General features: G+C 39.0%; 1 protein-coding gene across 9 annotated transcripts in view; it reads left to right on the top strand.

The window, feature by feature from the left end:
- The window catches only part of LOC139444189 (mitogen-activated protein kinase kinase kinase kinase 5-like), a 106,408-nt gene that overhangs the window by 21,421 nt on the left and 64,504 nt on the right, over positions 1-20,483 (top strand). For 5 of the 9 annotated variants that reach the window (XM_071225099.1, XM_071225095.1, XM_071225091.1 and 2 more), the window contains 2 exons: positions 4,984-5,036; positions 12,919-12,957. In XM_071225099.1, coding sequence (XP_071081200.1) covers positions 4,984-5,036; positions 12,919-12,957 — 92 coding nt within the window. The remainder of the gene's footprint in view (positions 1-4,983; positions 5,037-12,918; positions 12,958-20,483) is intronic. The other 4 variants (XM_071225098.1, XM_071225096.1, XM_071225094.1 and 1 more) reach the window with 1 other exon arrangement.

The following is a 20,483-nucleotide window of genomic DNA, read 5'->3' as shown; positions in this document are numbered from 1 at the left end:
ATATATGCATTGAGCTACAATATTGTGTTATTCCTTTGTTCTCGTTTTATTTCCCCATTACCGGGAGCTTCAAATCCCGCGGCTGAGCCCTTGTTGGTCATGGGACTGTCCCTCCTAAATATCAAATTTGGAGCTTCCCGACCGACACCCTAGAAAAGCTCGAACATACGTATAATGTTCGGCTCAAATACGAATGATATGCATGACCTCCAAGAGCTGGAATATTGCTGAGTGCAGTGTTAAGCAACAAACAAACAACAAACTAAAACTAATCTTCTAAGGATTGAATACTTATCGCCTATGGGTCAACATCAACATCGGGATTGACATCTATACCCTCCACTTATTGATCGACAAGTAAAGTGACATTGACACCCTCTCCTCTGGGTTGACATCAATATCGATGATGGGGCACATGTGATATCTATGAATGATGTCAGCAATGTCGCCAACTTTCCAAGTAGGATTTATAACTTGTGTTCGTTATTGCCAAAGTGTTTCAAGGCATTGTTGAAGAACTCTGTACTATCGTTAGCCAAGAAATCTAAGCAAACAGTCTCTCTATTGTTCCTGTTGTTGTCATGACTACATAATCAACCATCACTTCAATATCAATGGTGGTGGACGCACTAACCGTTCGCCTTCTACAGTCCTGCACTTGGCCAACAACCCTCCATACTGTATGATCAAGACATGTTATTCTATTGCATTGCCCTCGATATAAGAATCGGTGTGATCTTATTGGACTGTTGCTACACCATACCTGGCTCAGATGAACTATGTTGGTTTGGAGATGATATGACAGTCTAGATTCTCATCGCCTTCCCTTCCTACTTCACGGAGTCACCAGAAATTATCCTCGGCGTTCATTCAGTCTGTTGCTCAAGAAGATTGCCAATTTATTAAGGATCAAGATCGGGGATATTACATCTCTCTAGGTAGACATTATCAAGGGATTGAAGATTGACTAGATCGTGTGCCGCATTTTTACGAATGTAATCGACTGTCATTACCAACTTATTAACATGCATCAGATATCACGGAGATCAACTTGCTACTGCACCGGTCACGTCACACATTTGCGAGCGAAACAGGCTGCACCTACACTGTAATCTCTACGGAACTTAGGACACCCTTTTTGTTCGTGTGCTGTTCAGTTCTCTCTGTTTTGTCGCGTGATGGGTGTGTTTGGAGCTTTACACCAAGTGTTAGGCAAGGACATACCCTGGTTTGCCTGCCCTGAAGCGCTTGCAGTCAGCGCCGCTCTACAAACGCTGTGCAGCCACCAGGACAAATTCAATGCCCCAGTGCAGGGATGTTTTGCAAATAAAGCGTCAGGAGTTTTCTCTGGATTGGAAACAAACCCGCCCATGCTGGAATCAGTACAAACTGACCTTTGTTGACACCTCAACACCGCCGGGGCGCCCGCTTGCACAATCTACTGATGATAGGGTGATGGTCTGTCTACATAAAGATCGAAACAAGAAACTAGAAATGCATTGTGTGAGATAAGAAAATAATTATAAACATACAATTTATTGTAAAATTTACTATTCTAATTTTCCGGATTACCCTAGTAATTGAACTGAAATTAATGAACCTGTGTTTGTTGCATCATTTTATGGTATTTCAAGGTTGCAGCTTTTGGAAATAGGATCGCTTATAATCGGCACAATTACACAGTGATTACTCATGAATTGAGCATAGCGTTCACCAATCAGTTCATAGGAAGGCAAAGAAAATTTTGCAGTTTGATAACTGGGAATCTGATACAGGAATCTGGAATCTGCTTGGTGTGAAATCTCTCCCAACTTTTATTCCTGATTCAAAATACCTGTAATACTATTGTGACGATATGAAAGATTATTTTGACTTTCAGTGGACATATGTTATCATCATATCCCTTGCTTGAGCCTTCATCCTCAGCCCCGGTTTCCACTCTCATGTTCCACGCCTTGCTTTGTCTACCCCCAGTGAAGATTTGCATAAACTCTGTGCCAATAGACTGACCCACAGTCAAAAATACTTTTTCACAAATATCGAACATCATGGCTATAACTGGGATTCACACATGCTTGAAAACGCCATGAATTCTTTCTATGTCAGTTTTAAAAAGTCCTTGAATTCAGGTTCTGCAAAAAGGGATTTGTGACCTTAGATTTTAGGGTGGAAATTATGAAAATCAATTCAGGTCATCAATGGCCCAGTTGAATAAGGTACTGCAATTTTGTTTGCAAAGTTGTGTCCCTTAGGCGTGCCACGATCCTCTGATAGTAAGTTTGATTCCTGGGTTTACCCTTATTATGATTTTTATTTACCACCACATCCGTGCAAATCGGTGAATGCCCAAAGTCTGCATCACTTACAGCTTTCCTCACACATAAAGCTGACATGTTATAACTGAAATAGTGTTTGAAACAGTGTAAAATGAAACTCGCCCACCCACTCAAAGCATCTTCCCGAGGCAAGAGAGTTTACTGACTTTAAAAGTCCAGTTTCCACCCTTGCCGAACTAGGCTGGAATTCCTGGGCTTGATCGTAGTGCCACCAGTGGTTATTATGAGTTATGTCCCTTCTATGTGTCCTCTATGGACCAATCAGATTCCACCCCTCGTATCACTTGCATTTACTTCAAACAAAATGGCGCTGCCTAGTCAAGACGATCTGATCGATAATCAAAATCTATATTGTGATAAAACGGGTGTTAAATCGTGAAGTGCATCAAATCATGTGAGCACCTTGATTGATAACATGAAAGACTTGGAAAATTTCTGCTGACACCGAGTTGGCAGTGCACATGCTTTGCAAATCCTGCAATCGACCGAAATGTACATGACAGTTACGAACCGGGATTTTCGATTTCATTGTGCGATTTTGATTGGACTATGCATAGACTTGTTAGTCTAGCCAAAATCTGGATAATTAAATCCATAATACCAGCCTAGTTCGGCAAGGATTGAAACTGGACTTTTATAGTCAGATAACTCCCTTGCCTTGGGAAGATGATTCAAAGTCTTTTCAGCAGTCCCTAAACCTTTATGGGTTTCTCAACTGATGAGGTAGTCCTTAGCAATCATCATCACTTAACACTTCCACATCCGCATGACAGCATATGCAACATCCTGTGAAATGTTTTACCTAGTCCTCTGTTTTAATGTCATGAATTCCATTTTATGCCACACCTCTTTCAGGGTTGTCATTTGGCTATGCTTTGTTTATATCATTGCTAATACCATGCTTTTACTAACATGACATTTGTTTTTTCATCAATTGACTTTGTTGCTTGAAGCAGTTGGCAACACCTTAGCTCCCTTTCAAGTTGAATATGTGTTCATTGGATCTTTTAGTTACTTAGACTTTTTTTTAATATGAAATCAAGATTTCTCCAAGTAGACAGACCTGTGAAGATCCGGGGTAGAATAGGTCTTCAGCAACTCATGCTTGCAGTAAAAGGCGACTAAAGGGATCTGATGGTCAGGCTCGCTGACTTGGTTGATGCATGTCATCGATCCCAATTGCGTGGATCGATGCTCATGATATTTATCACTGGATTGTCTGGTCCAGACTCGATTATTTACAGACCACCGTCATATAGCTGGAATATTGCTGAGTGCGGAGTTAAACAACTAACCAACCAACCAAGTAGACAAATGAAGAAGTATTGACCAGAACAGAATAACTCTAGGGAGAGTTATGCATGTTCACAGAGTTTGATGTTTTGACTCTTTTCAAAAAAGATAATTTTTTATTTACTTTAATATTTTTTTCCCCTCTATAATTTTTAAAAGTATTTTGTCACCTTTTAGCCACTTGGAAATAGGTATTATCAATCCCAGTGAACAAATAGTCAACTTGTTGCTTTGATGGACAGCTCTTGGCCACTGCATGGGCTTTGTGTCATCATCAGCTTATTCTTGTTATGTGTTTCATGCAGTGTGTTAGTCATTTGTTTCATTTAGGTCCATGTACGATGAAGAGGAGGTATTTAGTTTCTTTTGATCTTTCAGACTTGAGATAATCAGGTGATAATGCTACTGACCTGCAGGGAATGAGCTTACTAAATCCTTCTGAGAACAGTTTAATACTCTTAGCAAGGATAGATCCTAACACAAGCTCAACTTTCACAGGTTGTCTTTCTGTGTAGAAATGTTCCCTTTTGATACATGTTGTCATTATCATGATTATATTCTACTCAAAAGAAGTGAAGGAAGACCTTATTCTTTCATATCACTGTTGTTCATCTGCAATGCCATGCCAGATTAACTATTGTAAAATGAAGGATTCAGGTATTCTGTAACTTCTGTTGAGTAGTATGTATACTGTTCAACATTTGATAGGGATAATCCTGTTTTTCCTTGATAGACAACACCCTGATCAAATACTGTGTATTGACATCAATATAGGCTGATAGAATTTCAGATTTAGAGGCAATCATCAGGTGCTTCATCGAGGTCAATAAGTTGTCCCCTGGGAAATTAATATTCCGTGATGACCTTTGACCTGTTTAAGTCGCGTCCCAGCAAAGACTTTCTATTTTTATCATTCTGTTTGTTTTTATCAAAACATGTCCTAAAATTGAGTAATGAGATTAATTTGCCCATCAGCACGATCATCCCATTTGCCATCCGAAGTTACGACTTTCAACGTTTTTTCAAAGAATCCTGTTTTGAAATTCTTGTGTGAACACTGTGAATGCAGTAAAAATCGACCCTATTTTAAGCATTTCCTGTGACATGTGATATTCATAAAAAAATATAATCATGATAATGTGACTTTTCCCATATGGTCGATATAAACTTTGTCAGATTACAAAGCAGAAGAATAAGCAAAAAAATAATAAACCTTTTGGTACACAAACTAACAGTTGTTTTTGTAAAGTGTATATGTGCAGATGTCTGTGAATAGCATTATTTGTGCCTGTCCCGTCTAGGAAGTAGCATGTTGTCATGTACTACCTTCCTGACACCTTGCTACTGATTTCAGGATGAACAGTACGACACGGCGCGCCCCTGGCCGGAAGATGACTTGTCCAAGAAGTGAGTACCACACATGCATGTCGGATGTGAATTGAGGGTCAGGAATTGCAGTTTCAAAATATTTTTGGCTTTACTGAATGGTAATCAGATATTTATGCATGGTAATGCTTCTTCCAGGCTGATGGTGAAATGGGTGACGATTTTTAGCTCACCTGATTCAAACGTTCATGATGGCTTACTCCTGCGGTGCCATGCTTTTGTAAACGATTTTATTGCAAGGAATGTCCCTTGGGATGATGGCGTCTATCTGGAAATGGTATTAATCGTTTATTTTGTTATCTCTTTTCAGCTTCAGATAATGCATTTTGCTATTATTGTTTATTTATCTCAGAATAATTGCTTGGGATATTTATTTACCTAACTGTTTGAATTCATCGAGGAAATATTACAGTTATGAATAGTACAGACATGATAGCTTTCTGTTGACTAAATTAGTGTTTGTTCTACTGAAGCATTGTGATGTTATTGTATAGAGTTTGAATGATCATTTATGTTTGTTAATGTGTATTGGATCATGCATAATATGCATTGTCATGGGCGACATGGTGTAGTGGGTAGTGAGTGTAGCGTGGCTTGCCATGGCAGCATTATTTAATCCTAGACAGCCAACTGGTTGTGTGGCTCATTTTATAGAGTTGGGATTTATTGCCTTGGTTTCGTTCTTTGCGACTGAATATATCTCATACTACTTTCCTTATTAGTCAGTGTGAGTTATCTTTTCATCTTTGTCATCTGACTAGCTCTGACTGTCACTTGATAATTGATCAGCCTTCTGCAATGGTGACTGCTTAATTTGTTTGCTCGAAATTTGAGCTCTGCCGCTGCAACCATGCGCTTAAGATATGTTAGAGAATTCCTGTCTGATACACCTCCTTTATCATGTTTATCCACATGGGGGATTTTTCTGACATGTGATTGAATGACCTTGAAGGTCAAGGTCAAGGTCACACCGATGAACTAGGCCTAAACATAGCTTGTGTACATGATCACTTGAGTATTTATTAATGGAATTTGATGAAACTTTGTATGCATGATCATCTAAAGTGGGGTCTCGATTGTATCAATTTGAGGGTGACCTCCATGTAAGGTCAAGGTCAAAAGGACAAATGATAAAACTTGAAATTTCATGAAATTACAGATTAATTCATGAAGCGTCAAATGCAATCAGTTAAAGTTAACTCAAAGTAATTAACTCAACACTCATATGTTATTCAGTCATGAAGTTTCTTGTAAATAATTTCATTAAGGATGTATTGTTAGTGTGGTGTAGGGACCTTTTTGCAACACAGCCATAGTTTGCAACAAATAGTGTTTAGACATGTGATTGGATGATCATGATGTTCAAGGGTAGTAGACTTGTGTATACACAGTATCTTGAGCATTCATGATTGGAATTGGTTGGAACTTTATCAATCTCATTAAAATCAGACCTTAGTTCTCGCTACAGCAAAACAAAGAACTGAAGACATCCCATTAGGGGTCATGTCAGACAGACCTTTCATCCGACCAATCAGTGCGTCGCTTACCAGATTATGAAAGTGACAATCGGAATGTGATTTCTAATCATACAACCTCAAAAACTTTAACATGGGGTATACCGAACGATAGTTATGGGTTTAACAACTGACTCCTTACACAATCTAGACCATCTAATACATCTAATATAAGTTTTTTGTTCAGGTTTCAAATTTTTAATCGGAATTTGTCAAAATATGTTTCAAAGCGAAGTCTCCAATTTGAAATAAGTGCCGTAAAGCACGACAAAGCTGCCTTCTGATTGGTCATTTCATTAGTCGGTCAAAGTTCGTGCAAGGTCGGTCTGACGTGACCCGTAATGGGATGTCCTCAGATCTTTGTTCAGCGGTAGCGAGAACTAAGATCGGATTTTAATGAGATTGAAACTTTATATACATGATCTCTGGGCAGTTCATGGTTGAGACTGAAGGTCAAGGTCAAGATCATTAACCCGGGAGTGTTTAGAACTATATCATGAAGGTAGCTGGAGAGAGTGTTTTCTGTGTCAAAGTTGTACTGCATAGGACATGTCACCTGATGTGGTAAAGTCAAATACATGTTTCTGAACTACGGTTGAACTACGTATAATCATCCTTCATTTAGTGGTACTGAACTGGTCTTGTTGCGTGATGTCTCGTAAACAACAGGGAACGCCTCTCAGTTATGTGTAATGAACGATTTGTTTCTTATTTTTTGCGAATTTTCAATATTCATAATGTCTGATTTGGTTTGGTTTGTTGTTTAACGCCGCACTCAGCAATATTCCAGCTACATGACGGCGGTCTGTAAATAATCAAGTCTGGACCAGACAATCCAGTGATTAACATCATGAGCATCGATACACACAATTGGGATCGATGACATGCATCAACCAAGTCAGCGAGCCTGACCACCCGATCCCGTTAGTCGCCTTTAACGACCAGCATAGTCACCTTTTACGGCAAGCATGGGTTGCTGAAGACCTATTCTACCCCGGAATCTTCACGGGTCTCATAATGTCTGAACGTGGGCAGGTAACTTTGAAGATGGGCAGGCAACACTTATGGGTCACCTGTCTTGATGGGTTTTAAAATTATTTCAAACTCTGTAAGCATGGTAAGGTTTATGCTTTATCTACAGCAATGAACCTACATTCCTTCGTGGTATATTTCACCATGTATGTCGACAACTTTTTACCGTGACACTATGTGCAGCATGCCGTATATGACCGCAGATAAGCCAAACCCCGTAGATAAGCCGAGGTATTAACTTGACCATTGAAATACGAAAGAAAATGATATGACCCGTAGATAAGCCGAACCAGGAAGTGAAAGGCAAAAAACACTGCGAACTCGGACTGCAAGACGTGCTGGTACTCGCAGATATTCAGTAATATAAGATGAAAAACGTTGTAATTATATTGAAAAAGTCATTATTATTTCATAAATCCATGCTGGAAAGTATAGGGGTCCTGGGGTCCTTGAGATTGCGTCTTTGACTTCAAACACTGCTAATCATTATGGTGAGGTGAGGTGAAATGGGGTTTAACGTCGCGTCAAAGATTATTGCACTTGTATAGCGACGTGCATGCACGTGTGTGTGTGGCTGCTTGTACTTGTCCGGACTGATGCCGATTTATAGTGATAGCTCACTGTGATACCGTGCCGCAGTTTAACATGAATACCCCACTCAGATCATGATACTGTCTCCAAGCCGACCAGTCCTTGTTTTAACCCCTTAATGCCGAGCGCCAGACAGGGTAACAACAAGTACCATCTTTTAACGTCTTTTGGTATGGCAGTCGGGGATCGAACCCTGGACCTTTCGCTCTCCGGGCGGACGCTCTACCACGAGACCACGGAGGCGGTCTCTAATCAATATGTAAGTAACAGTGTCCCAAAACAACAGAAGCTACATTTTTATGAACATGTTTTCTTCCTTGAGGTAATATTTATATTTCATGATTAAGTTATAAACCAACCATCATTTAATGATCCTACTGGTAAAAAAGGTTTTGTAATAAGTTAGTTACATAATTTTGTTCAGTGAGGGAGTTCTGGAACTTTGAGAACCTTGAGATTTGCTGCTGTGGCATTTGAACCTAGGGCTATTCATGATTCTGACTTTCATGCTTAATTTCAAACACAGTGTTGAGAAGTCAGGGTAATATTTCCAGCAGAAGGTTTGCTATCTTCAATTAACTTGAACAAGATACTGTTTTAACCATTATGTGTTACAATGTAAATAAGTTTGGTCTCCATCTATGATATTAAAATAATTCTAACCCATTAAAACTGGAAATATGCGTCACACTCTTGTCTGTCTTACAGACCCTGATACAAATATATGTCAAATACAGCCCATGCAAGTCTATAATGTTTGGCAAGTCTAGATTACTGCATTATCTGAAAATGAAGAGAGTTGCTGGGCTCCCTTTTATTATATTTTTATTAAGATAACTGAACAACTGGTTTTTTTTCTGTACGATATGTTCATTTCAGAGACTAGATGTTAGTCTACGTCACACTCCTGTTCTCAACATTTAAGAAATACCTATCGTCTCCCAATCGTGTGAATCGATGCTCATGAGATCAGTCACTGGATTGTCTGGTCCAGACTCGATTGTTTACAGATAGCCGTCATATAGCTGGAATATTGCTGAGTGTTAAACAACAAAAAAGAAGAAGAGAAATACCTATCTATTATTGACTTAGAAGGAAGGAAGTGCACATGTCACGTTGTCTGTACAATGTTTAATGGTTACAGAATATAGAGGACAGAGTCACTTCCTGGTGTCGATCATACATGACTGGTGAAATATAATTCATACTGTTACCCGAATTAAGGGTAAATAAAAAAACATGGATTACATAACAGTGTTTCTTTGCGTCAAAGAAGGAAGTTGTTGTGTCAGACTTGCGAAAAAGAAATCTAGCACATACTGATTGTTCAGTTTGTTTCCCCGGGCTAAATTCTATATTTGGAAGTGTACATTTGGGGGGGGGGGGGGTTCTTCAGAAAATAATTTTATTTCATGATTTGGTCATTGCTAGCTGAGTAGACCAGGGCCCACTCGCACAAAGCGATCTTAGCGCTACGACTATTGTAAGCCTACGTTAAAGTATGGGAGTTACAATCATCTTAGCACTAAGATCGCTTTGTGCAAGTAGGCCCAGATCCCCTATTGTCCACTATCTGTACATCTTTCCAATGAGGAGCTGGATAGCATAGGTACTAGGAGTGTCATGCTTATCCAGTGTAGAATTGGTCTTCAGCAACCCATGCTTGCTGTAAGAGTCGACTATGCTTGTCGTAAGAGGCGACTAACAGGATTGGATGGTCAGGCTCGCTGACTTGGTTGATGCATGTCATCGTATCCCAATTGCGTGGATCGATGCTCATGATGTCAATCACTGGATTATTTACATCATAGAGCTGGATTATTGCAGAGTGCAGTGTTAACAGACAAACAAAAGCATATAGGAATACTTAGCCATGATACAATTTTTATTGTAATACTTAATTTGGGCTGTCTTGATTTAGTACATTCCTTCAGACTTTCCTCTTATCATTAGGGGGCATGGGTGGCCCAGTCGTCTAAGGCGCCGCGATTCGCTGTGCAGAGTTGCGCCCCTTGGGCATACCAGAAACCTATGATTGTGGGTTCAAATCCTGGTTCGCCCTAATTATGTTTCTAGGTTTGTTAGCACCATACCCGTGCTCCTGGGTTTCACCGAAGTGGTAAAGGTTTGGCGCCTGCATCACTTCGGGCTTTCCTCCCACATTAAGCCGACACGCCGCGATATAACTGGAATACTGCTAAAAGCGGCGTTAAACCCAACTCACTCACTCACTCCACTTATCATTACCTACTTTATTCTGTGATTTTCAACCGAAGGAGAAGAGGCCAATGACTGCTTGAATAGCCCCTACATTTTTCATAGAAGTGTGATATTCTCAAATCAGTTTCTCGTACGAGCTAAGAGTGTAATAGTCAGTAACAAGAATCCCTTGAATTAAGAATGGGACGACTAAGTTACCGTATTGGACGTATAAAAAGTGCCCAGGGCGATCTCAAAATAAGAGGTAAGGGGCTCTTATTAGAATATAATTTTGGTGAAAAATAAAAAGTTGAAAGATCGTAAATTTCTAGGTTTATGTACCTGAAATGATACAAAAGAAAAGTGTGTGCATATTTTACACGACAGATATATTTTTCTAGAATTTTATTGCTCATAATTAAGGGTGCATATAACACATGAGTGCGTATTATGCACGAATAAATAAGTCTTGTTTACATTGATCAATCAGAAGAGGTGCTAATTGGGATTGTTCGCTAGCCAATATGTAAGCAAATATCACCTTGGGCGCTTATTAGAGAGGGGCGCTTATTACCTCGAATACGATAATGATAAAATATGGAAAGTATGTCTCACATTTCGTCAGGAAAATCATGACATTTTTATTTCGTTGCTGTTTTAACTGGCCAAATGCCAAGCCATAAATAAAAATATATGCCCTTCTCAGGGACTGTCTGCAAGTGATATTTCCAGTCAGAGTTGTATTATGCGGGTCAAACTTTGTTTATTACGGTAAATAGAAACGTTGTATGGGGGGACGTGACATTATAATTATACCCCCGATGGTATATGCATGCCACGAATGGTACATAACTTAGGACGATTCATTTGATGCATGTATTTGATGAAAATTCTTGACGTCCAAATGAACTTGAAATATTATGTAGTTTAGCATTTAGTACTTCAGTTGGCACTTTAGAGGCATTTTCAAAGATGTTTTGATAAATAATAATGTTTGAAATTAAATCCTGAAACCAATGAGAGGTGTTTGTGCAACTATTAGAATGTCGACACATGTCTCATTAAGATGCATTGGCCTGTATGGCGTTATGCATGCTAGCTGCTGATGCATGTGTATCAATGCATGGGCTGGAAGTAACAAATAACATGCATGAATATTCAGCAGCATGTTTCACAGTGTACTATGAACGAGATAGGCCTGGAGCATGCACTATCAGATTACAATTGTGTCAGGGGGATTTTCCTGGCATGATAACCAAATAATAATAGTTTCAGTGTTATCTTGTTAACCTTGCAAACAGCTTGTTATATGCTTGGATGTTTTTACTACTCATGTTTCAAAGAGTTGTCAAGAGTTGTAAACATTACATGAGGACGTAGTCTATTCCTATAAACTTGATCCATTCACAGAAGTTAAATGATGAAATTGTATAGAAAGGTTTTTATGTTGTTCAAGATACTGGTGAAATAAGACAAATATTAGTGTTGAAACAACAGTAGGAATTGAAACTGAAATCAGATCCGAGAAACCTTCTGTGAAGGGGATGCTATATTAGAGTTATAGATCTGATTGTAATGAGATTGTGTATGTTGAACCTCTCTTACTCTTTCATCTATTCTGTTGAATTTTATAAATTTATTTAAACCGATTGCCCTTAACGTTTTTCATAGTCTTAGCTCGGGAAACTTTCAGAGTCATTTCAAATGATTTAATGCATGAATGTACTGACATATGCTTGGATGTTTTTACTACTCATGTTTCAAAGAGTTGTCAAGAGTTGTAAACATTACATGAGGACGTAGTCTATTCCTATAAACTTGATCCATTCACAGAAGTTAAATGATGAAATTGTATAGAAAGGTTTTTATGTTGTTCAAGATACTGGTGAAATAAGACAAATATTAGTGTTGAAACAACAGTAGGAATTGTCAATGTGCATGGCATTATTCTGAAGTTTTCTACTGTGATTTTCCTTATGTTTCAGGCACTATGTTTGATATTGTATCTCATGCAACTATGTTTGATTTTTGTCTATGATTTATTATTCTGTGCACTAGGATAACACTGTGGGTTTGGAAGATGGCTATTCTGAAAGTCTACACTGTTGGATGGGCATATTACAATTGAAATTTGACATCTTGGTTAAAGTAATATTTGGTATTTTTCTTTTGTGACTATTCTGCAGAACAGCTGGTATTACCAGGTGACTATTGGACGCTTATCTGAAATCCTACGGCTTGGCAACATCACAATGTCACTGAAATCAGATCCGAGAAACCTTCTGTGAAGGGGATGCTATATTAGAGTTATAGATCTGATTGTAATGAGATTGTGTATGTTGAACCTCTCTTACTCTTTCATCTATTCTGTTGAATTTTATAAATTTATTTAAACCGATTGCCCTTAACGTTTTTCATAGTCTTAGCTCGGGAAACTTTCAGAGTCATTTCAAATGATTTAATGCATGAATGTACTGACACAGAAACCTGTGTATGATTTAGCAAAGGGATGTAAGATTTGAAGGGACTGAGTATTAATAGCGGTGGTTGTATTTTGTTTTATTCAGGACTTTACTAGAGTCAGTTGACGAGGAGTTACTACAGAGGTATGCAGCTGCTGCATCACAGCCCATATATAACCCCCAGCATCTCACATACAGCTTGCTACTAACTCCGTAACATGGACAGAGACACCCACACGTCAACGCACGTCATCCCCGCTTTACAGGGTATCATAGCGCCATTGTAGTAATAGAATGGAGATATGATACACTTAGAGTCACGGATGATCGCTATGTTAATATACATTTTCAAAATGTTAAACAGGACGTTTTTATTGAGAAGCTTATGGGAAAGGGAATTGTGGTGAAGGAAATTAACAGAATGTTTTGTGTGTTACTTGAGCAGATCATGGATTATTGTGGATTATTTAATGATTTTTTAGTCACTTTATGTGCTCGGGAGTTCTAGTAACGTCCTTGACACTTAAAAAAAAGAAATATCCTTTTGTGAGTATTACAAGCCACCTGGCTTTTTCAGGGATTGTCATTAACAATTAGTCCGAATTTATGTCACAGTGCCAATAGAAACAGCACACATACAGTTTGTAAAATATTCATTAAGCCAATATTTTTTAACTTGCTGGATCATGGATCCACAAGCATTTTTTCTGCCAATACATCACACACTCAAAATATTTTGCGATTCTTCTTTTTATTCAAACCATCCACAACACTAATATGATGTTCAATTTGGCAATCATATTTTTGCAAAGTCAAAAGCTGAAGCTGATTCCATTCATAATAAATCTGGAGTTCTCTCCCTTGGTTTTGATCATCAGACTTTACCAAAGACAGGGAAGCAAGGTTGAGGCTTGTCTGATCGCCGACTTTGATAGAAATATCCATCATCCAACAAATACTGTATTCGACGTAATAAGCACCCAGGGTGCTCTCAAAATTAGAAATAGGGGTCTCTTATTAGAATATTATTTTGGTGGGGGGAAAAAACAGACTTGAAAGATAAATTTCGTGAATTATGCTGACAGCCTGAAATGTTTATATACGACATATTTTTCCAGAATTTAATTGCTCATGATAAGGGTGCATATAACACACGAGTGCATATTATACGCGAATAAATAAGTCTTGTGTACATTGATCAATCGGAAGGGGTGCTAATTGGGATTGTTCACTTGCCAATATATTAGCAAAAATGGGCGCTTATTACAGCGGGGCGCTTATTACGTCGAATACGGTAAGATGTGTAGTTGCTGTTGAGGTGTGGAATCTTTCCTGACTAACTTCACCAACCACTCATTTCACATGCTAACACCCCGTCAACCCCCATGTTTACAATCTGCCTGTACGGGCTGCAGTGTGCAGAAACCTGAACCATGCTTCATTCATCACTGATCACATGGTTGAGGTCAAGTGTTGGAAGGTAAACTAATGTCAGTCAGACTACTGTTCACAACATCATCTAATAATCGTGTCACAAGTTGAACACTCATCATCATCTTATCAGTTTTATTAACAATGATAGCCCTTAATTATGGGCAGTTTCATTCTGGAAAAATATATCTGTCGTACATAAACATTTCAGGCTGTCAGCATAAACCACAAAATTTATCTTTCAACTCTGGTTTTTTCACCAAAATAATATTCTGATAAGAGCCCCCTATTTCTAATTTTGAGAGTGCCCTGGGCGCTTATTACGTTGAATAAGGTACTTGCCTTTTCATTGCCACAATGAAATGAAAGGATTTTCCTTAACAAATTGAGGATTAAGAATTTTAACTAAAATAGGAAATTCAGTGCAGAATGATTCTTCAGCAACATGACTGGTCATTGTGTGAGTTATGTTAAACACTGCATCAGCAATATTTCGTCCCTATAGCGACCAGTAGCCATGGTAAGAGTATAAACTTGTGATTAGATGACTCTATGGCTGCTAGGTGTGTATGGTACTTGGGAAGCAGTGACATCAGGCCATCAAGATTCTTGCATGTGTTTCTCATCTCCATGTTCAGCTTAAGAGGGAGTGGTTGGAAGAAAATTATAAAATGATAATAATAATTAAGTCACGTTATCAAAAGCTTTGCCTAAGTGAAACATCTTTCGAGTGTCAAGGTCATCAATACTTTTTCTTTATTTAAGCTGTTTCCATGTTATTTTGCTGGTTTTAATTGTCTCATCTTTCACCAACTTGAGTCCTGTTTCATGTTGAATTCATTGTTTCATTAATCATTTGTAACTGTTCAAAACTAATATGGTTATGAAATGTTAAGCATGTTTTGAAAAGTTAATGAGAGGAGAATGCCAATTTTCATTCTATTAATACAACATAAAGAATTAATCAGTTGTTAGTCCTCCATTTAGACATTATGTGTAGATAAACTAATATGGAAGCTGTTTTGGGAACATTGACTCAAGTGCACACTTAAAGAATATACATCTGACAATAATTCCCAAAGAGCGTCATGGCAAAATAGACCACAGAATTACATGTTGTTTAAGGATGAGGATTGAGTGTGGGTGGATGCAGATAGATTGTAGACACTGTCATAGACCAGGGCCCATATGCACAAAGTGGTTTTAGCTCCATGTCTATCTTTCATTCTTAACTTTGTGGTAAACGTCTAAGACCTGCATCACTTCAGGCTTTCCTCCCACATTAAGCTGACACGCCGGATATAACTGGAATACTGTTAAAAGTGGCGTTAAACCCAACTCACTCACTCACCCAACTCACTCAACTCAGTGTCAAAATGTTTACCTGCCAGATGTGGTTAGGACATAATTATTAAAAGAGTATGTGTAAGAGGCCCCTTGGAAGACTTTCTTTCCTATAGTGGTGTAATCATGGTACTATCCCTCCCTAACCATCCCTCCCTAGCCTACTGGACCCGTGAAGATTCTGGGGTAGAACAGGTCTTCAGCAACCCATGCTTGCTGTAAAAGGTGACTATGCTCGTCGTAAAAGGCGGCTAACGGGATCGGGTGGTCAGACTTGCTGACTTGGTTGATGCATGTCATCGATCCCAATTGCGTGGATAGATGCTCATGATATTAATCACTGGATTGTCTGGTCCAGACTCGATTATTTACAGACCGCCGCCATATAGCTGGAATATTGCTGAGTGCGGTGTTAAACAACAAAACAACCAACCAACCAAACCTACTGCAAAGGTTTATGATTTTTGACCATCATTTGACTGCTTCCTATTTGTTCAGGGGGCACGGGTGGCCCAGTCGTCTAAGGCGCCGCGATTCGCTGTGCAGAGTTGCGTCCCCTGGACACGCCAGAAACCTATGATTGTGGGTTCGAATCCCGGTTCACCCCGATCATGTTTCTAGGTTTGTCAGCACCATACCCGTGCTCGTGGGTTTCACCGAAGTGGTAAAACGTCTGAGACTTGCATCACTTCGGGCTTTCCCCCCACATTAAGCTGACACGCCGCGATATAACTGGAATACTGTTAAAAGCGGCGTTAAACCCAACTCACTCACTCACTCCTATTTGTTCAGAATGACATTTGGTAATGTAGCGTTCACTGACACACGTCATCTTTGATCCCTGTATGACTGAAGGTTCTTGTGATGTACTGGAGTATGGCCAATGACTGTAACATGGAACCCTGGTGATTAGCCTCACTGAATACTCTGGCCTTCCTATTGGTATCTATTGCATTGTAGCACCCGTCAGGTCATCAATATTATTGTGTGTTTCTCATCTTCATGCTCAGCTTCAGCTGGTGACAACAATATGAAATAAATAATGCACCTGCCTTTAGTCATTTTAGTTATGGATACCACTGTCTGTTTTTTAAGAATGTGCAAAAGTGATTATCAAGTTGGTCATTTTATGATTATTATGCAATATACTAGGCCCATTGGAAACAGTAAAGGGTTTAAAAGACTGAAAAACAAAACAGTAGGCAGGTGTACGTCCTACTCGAATATCTGCAAAATAATATGCAGTGCAGGTGTTTTCAAGAATATAGGATAGTGCTCAATTGGGCAAATTGATGGATATAAAATCTTTCCTTCTGTTTTTTATTAGTTTCCAAATGGGCTGGGACAAGTCCAAATTTACTACCCGGGTACCCCACCCCCTATTACCTGACCCTACCCGGGGACCCTGATTGGGAAACGTTTGACCATACTCCAGTCACAATATATTTAGATACAGGTATAAACCGATCTGGTCATGCATACACTTAAGTTGACTGAAGTTATATAAGTATGCAAACATATAAAGTCAGAAGGAATGTGTGTACAGTCAGAACGAAATTTGCCACTTATTGTGTAACCATAGTGTTCTAAATATGTTTTGCCATTAAACAATATAATCGCGTGACTTACTACTGGTCTGGGTAGTCCTGTGGGTACGCGGGTCCTTCTCAGTACCCACCCGACCCGAGTACCCGAGTTACCCGTCCCAGCCCTAGTTTTCAAACAACAGAAATGAGAAACACATACACAAATCTTCCTCAAATGACATGCACTGAATCCAGTCAATACATCAAATCATTCCTATTCATAATAAAGCATGTTCATACAGACATTTAGCAGTTAAACATCACTTTTGTTAATACTAATACTTCAGATTTTATTTACACTAAAATCATAAATTGAAATAATACTTGTTTCACACAAATATGTTATTTATCATCTAATATCTTCTAATATCAAACTATCAGTTTCAAATGAGAACAACTTCAAATCATCACAAATAGGAAAATGCTTGGAAAATGGAATTCCAGGCTTAGTAATCCTCCACAAGTGAAATTTCCGTATAATCTCCAATCGCATCCAGATCAGATCTTTCACTCAAATACGATGCAAACAATCCTTGAAGATTTGAAGACCCTCCACGGAAGACCCTGAACCCTGAACCCTGAACAAATTTTGACCCCTCAATCTAAATAAAGGAGTCAAATGTCAGCTTTCTAAAATAATTTGGTTACATATCTTTACAATTTTGATCCTGACAAAACAAAACTTGACAGGGAACAAATATTCCCTTGAAGAAGCCAAGGTGCTCAGAAACAACATCCAATATCCACAGATATGTAGAGCAGCCTTTAGTATTTTCCATTAGGTACTGCCAATAAATATACTTTTTCAAGACACAGAAATGCTGCTTTTAAATGCTTAGCTCACTCATATTGAGAAATCTGAAGCCTCGGCACTGATTGCGTGCAATGATGGGTTTGTTTAGGCCAGCGTTAGAAACTGGCACTAGTCTTATCGTCCTTGCCAAACTGTAGATTAGTAGAAATTTGCCATTTTTAAGGGTTTTGCTTTACATTATCATTATAAGGACTAGTGGGCTAAGGAAGTTAGTTTCTAACGCTGTCAGGTCTTCAGGCAAAGAGGTATCGTATTGGAGTAACAGGTCTTATTCTAATTAATTGCTTAGTCTCAAGACTCAGGACACCTTGTTCCTTTCACTTCCAGGGGTCATCGAAGTAGTATAGTTTATGAAGAAGTCAACTTTGAACAGTAAGGGTTAAACGTGTGTCTCTATCTGTTCCTGTTCTGTTCCCATTGTGTTCCCTGTGCATGTCATCATGTCTCTGTCTCGCCTTCCACTGCAAGCTTCAGATACAACTGTAGCATCTCTAGTCTAACTCTGCTACTTACTAGAGGTTTACTTTAACTCTCTATCTCTTCATGATCAGACTAGGATCAAATGTAGGTCTATGGAAGTTTGAAACTATGTTCAATAGACCCAGGTCATCGTAGATTTTAGTTTAGTGGAGACAATCATACTCATAATATTGCTTCGTGGAACAAGGTCATGGATTTGAGGAGCATGTAATGTGTTTTGATGTGAGAATCATGTGTTGGACACAGTTTCTTGATTTTCTAATGTATTTGTGTCTTCAGTTCATTTTTAGCCATTGTTTAGTTGTTATTCTTTATAATAACCATTCATTGTGAAATCTCTCCCATATTCATCATAAACCTGTGAAGATCGGGGTTAGAATTGGTCTTCATCAACCCATGCTTACCGCAAAAGAAGACTATGCTTGTCGTAAGAGGCGACTAACGATATCGCGTGGTCGGGTTCACTGACTTGGTTGATGCATGTCATCGTCTCCCAATTGCATGGATCGATGCTAATGATGTTAATCACTGGATTGTCTGACCTAGACTTGATTATTTCCAGACCGCCGTCATATAGCTGGAATATTGCTGAGTACGGTGGTAATCAAACAAACAAACAACAAACAGACAAACTGTATTCATCATTGCTCATTCATGTGGAGGGTACATTGGTCAAGGAATGGCATCAGGATCGAGAATTAGGATCAGACTTTATCTGAGTGTATCGTTTCATTATGAGCATGTCATTTGTTTGTCAATACATCAGTTACCAAATTATCTTCCTCTCTTTGTAATGGTTACGGGTTCCCCGGTCGTGTAAAGCACCACAATTATCTGTTCAGAGTTATGTCCCTTAGGCGTGCCAGATACTACAATGTAGGTTCGAATCCTGATTCGCCTTATTATGTTCCAGAGGTTTGTCAGCACCATACCCATGGGTTTCCCCCAAATTTTAATGACCAAATAGTAATACCTGCGCATTTAGGCCCCCATCGAGCTGACATGCCACTTGACTGAAATACTGTCCAAAGCGGCGTTTCACCCAAGTCGCTTACTCCCGTAAAAAGCGACTATGCTTGTCATAAGAGGCGACTAACGGGATCGGGTGGTCAGGCTCGTAAACTTGGTGGATGCATGTCATCGACCCCAATTGCACGGATCGATGCTCATGATGTCAATCACTGGATTGTCTGGTCCAGACTCGATTATTTACTGACCGCTATCATATAGCTGGAATATTGCTGAGAGTGGCGTTAAACAACAAACAAACAAACAAACCTCTCCGTGGGAAGGAAGAGGTTCATCAAACACCATCATTGTTAAGAGACATGCTGAAATTTGATAGTTAACAAAGCTTTAGGTACTGAATGATTAATAGTATGTCCGAAAGATATGCAAGATCATGAAGATATTGTTCCAATGTGAATAGTTGGAAAATGAAAAATCAATTGATTGTGGTCACTACTGGTAAATGTTAAGTCTAAACGTGAGATGAATTCTATGTTAACACCCCGCAGAATAAACTTTGCTTGTCCTGATGAATAATACAAGTGGTCTATGCATGTCATCATTTCCCAATTGTGTTGATCAATGCTCATAATGTCAATCACTGGATTGTCTGGTCCAGACTCGATTATTTACAGACCGCCGTCATATAGCTGGAATATTGCTGAGTGCGGCGTTAAACAACAAACAAACAAACAAACAACATGTGGTTTATGGCTTACACTTACTGTACTGTTGTACCATGTGTCATTGTCACACTGTCCAGATTGACAAAGTTTATTTACAGGCTATCCTAGTGCAAGGGATTCGGTCATATTTATACCATACAAATACAGTAATGTTCATACCACATGCACTCGTACACTGCAACCCCCCTCACGATTCCAGGTTAGAATTAGACCCCAGGGCCTCGTTCAACAAAACAATCTTAACGCTACAACGCCCGTAAGTCTATGTTAAAATATGGAGTTAGGATCACCTTCGTGCTAAGATCGAGATATGGGTTGTAC

Source organism: Haliotis cracherodii, unplaced genomic scaffold (genome assembly GCF_022045235.1).
Source record: "Haliotis cracherodii isolate W230 unplaced genomic scaffold, xgHalCrac1.p SCAF_5, whole genome shotgun sequence".
In the NCBI taxonomy this organism is placed as follows: Eukaryota; Metazoa; Mollusca; class Gastropoda; order Lepetellida; family Haliotidae; genus Haliotis; species Haliotis cracherodii.
The sequence above is the reverse complement of the archived record's forward strand: the minus strand, read 5'-3'. Positions and strand labels throughout refer to the sequence as shown.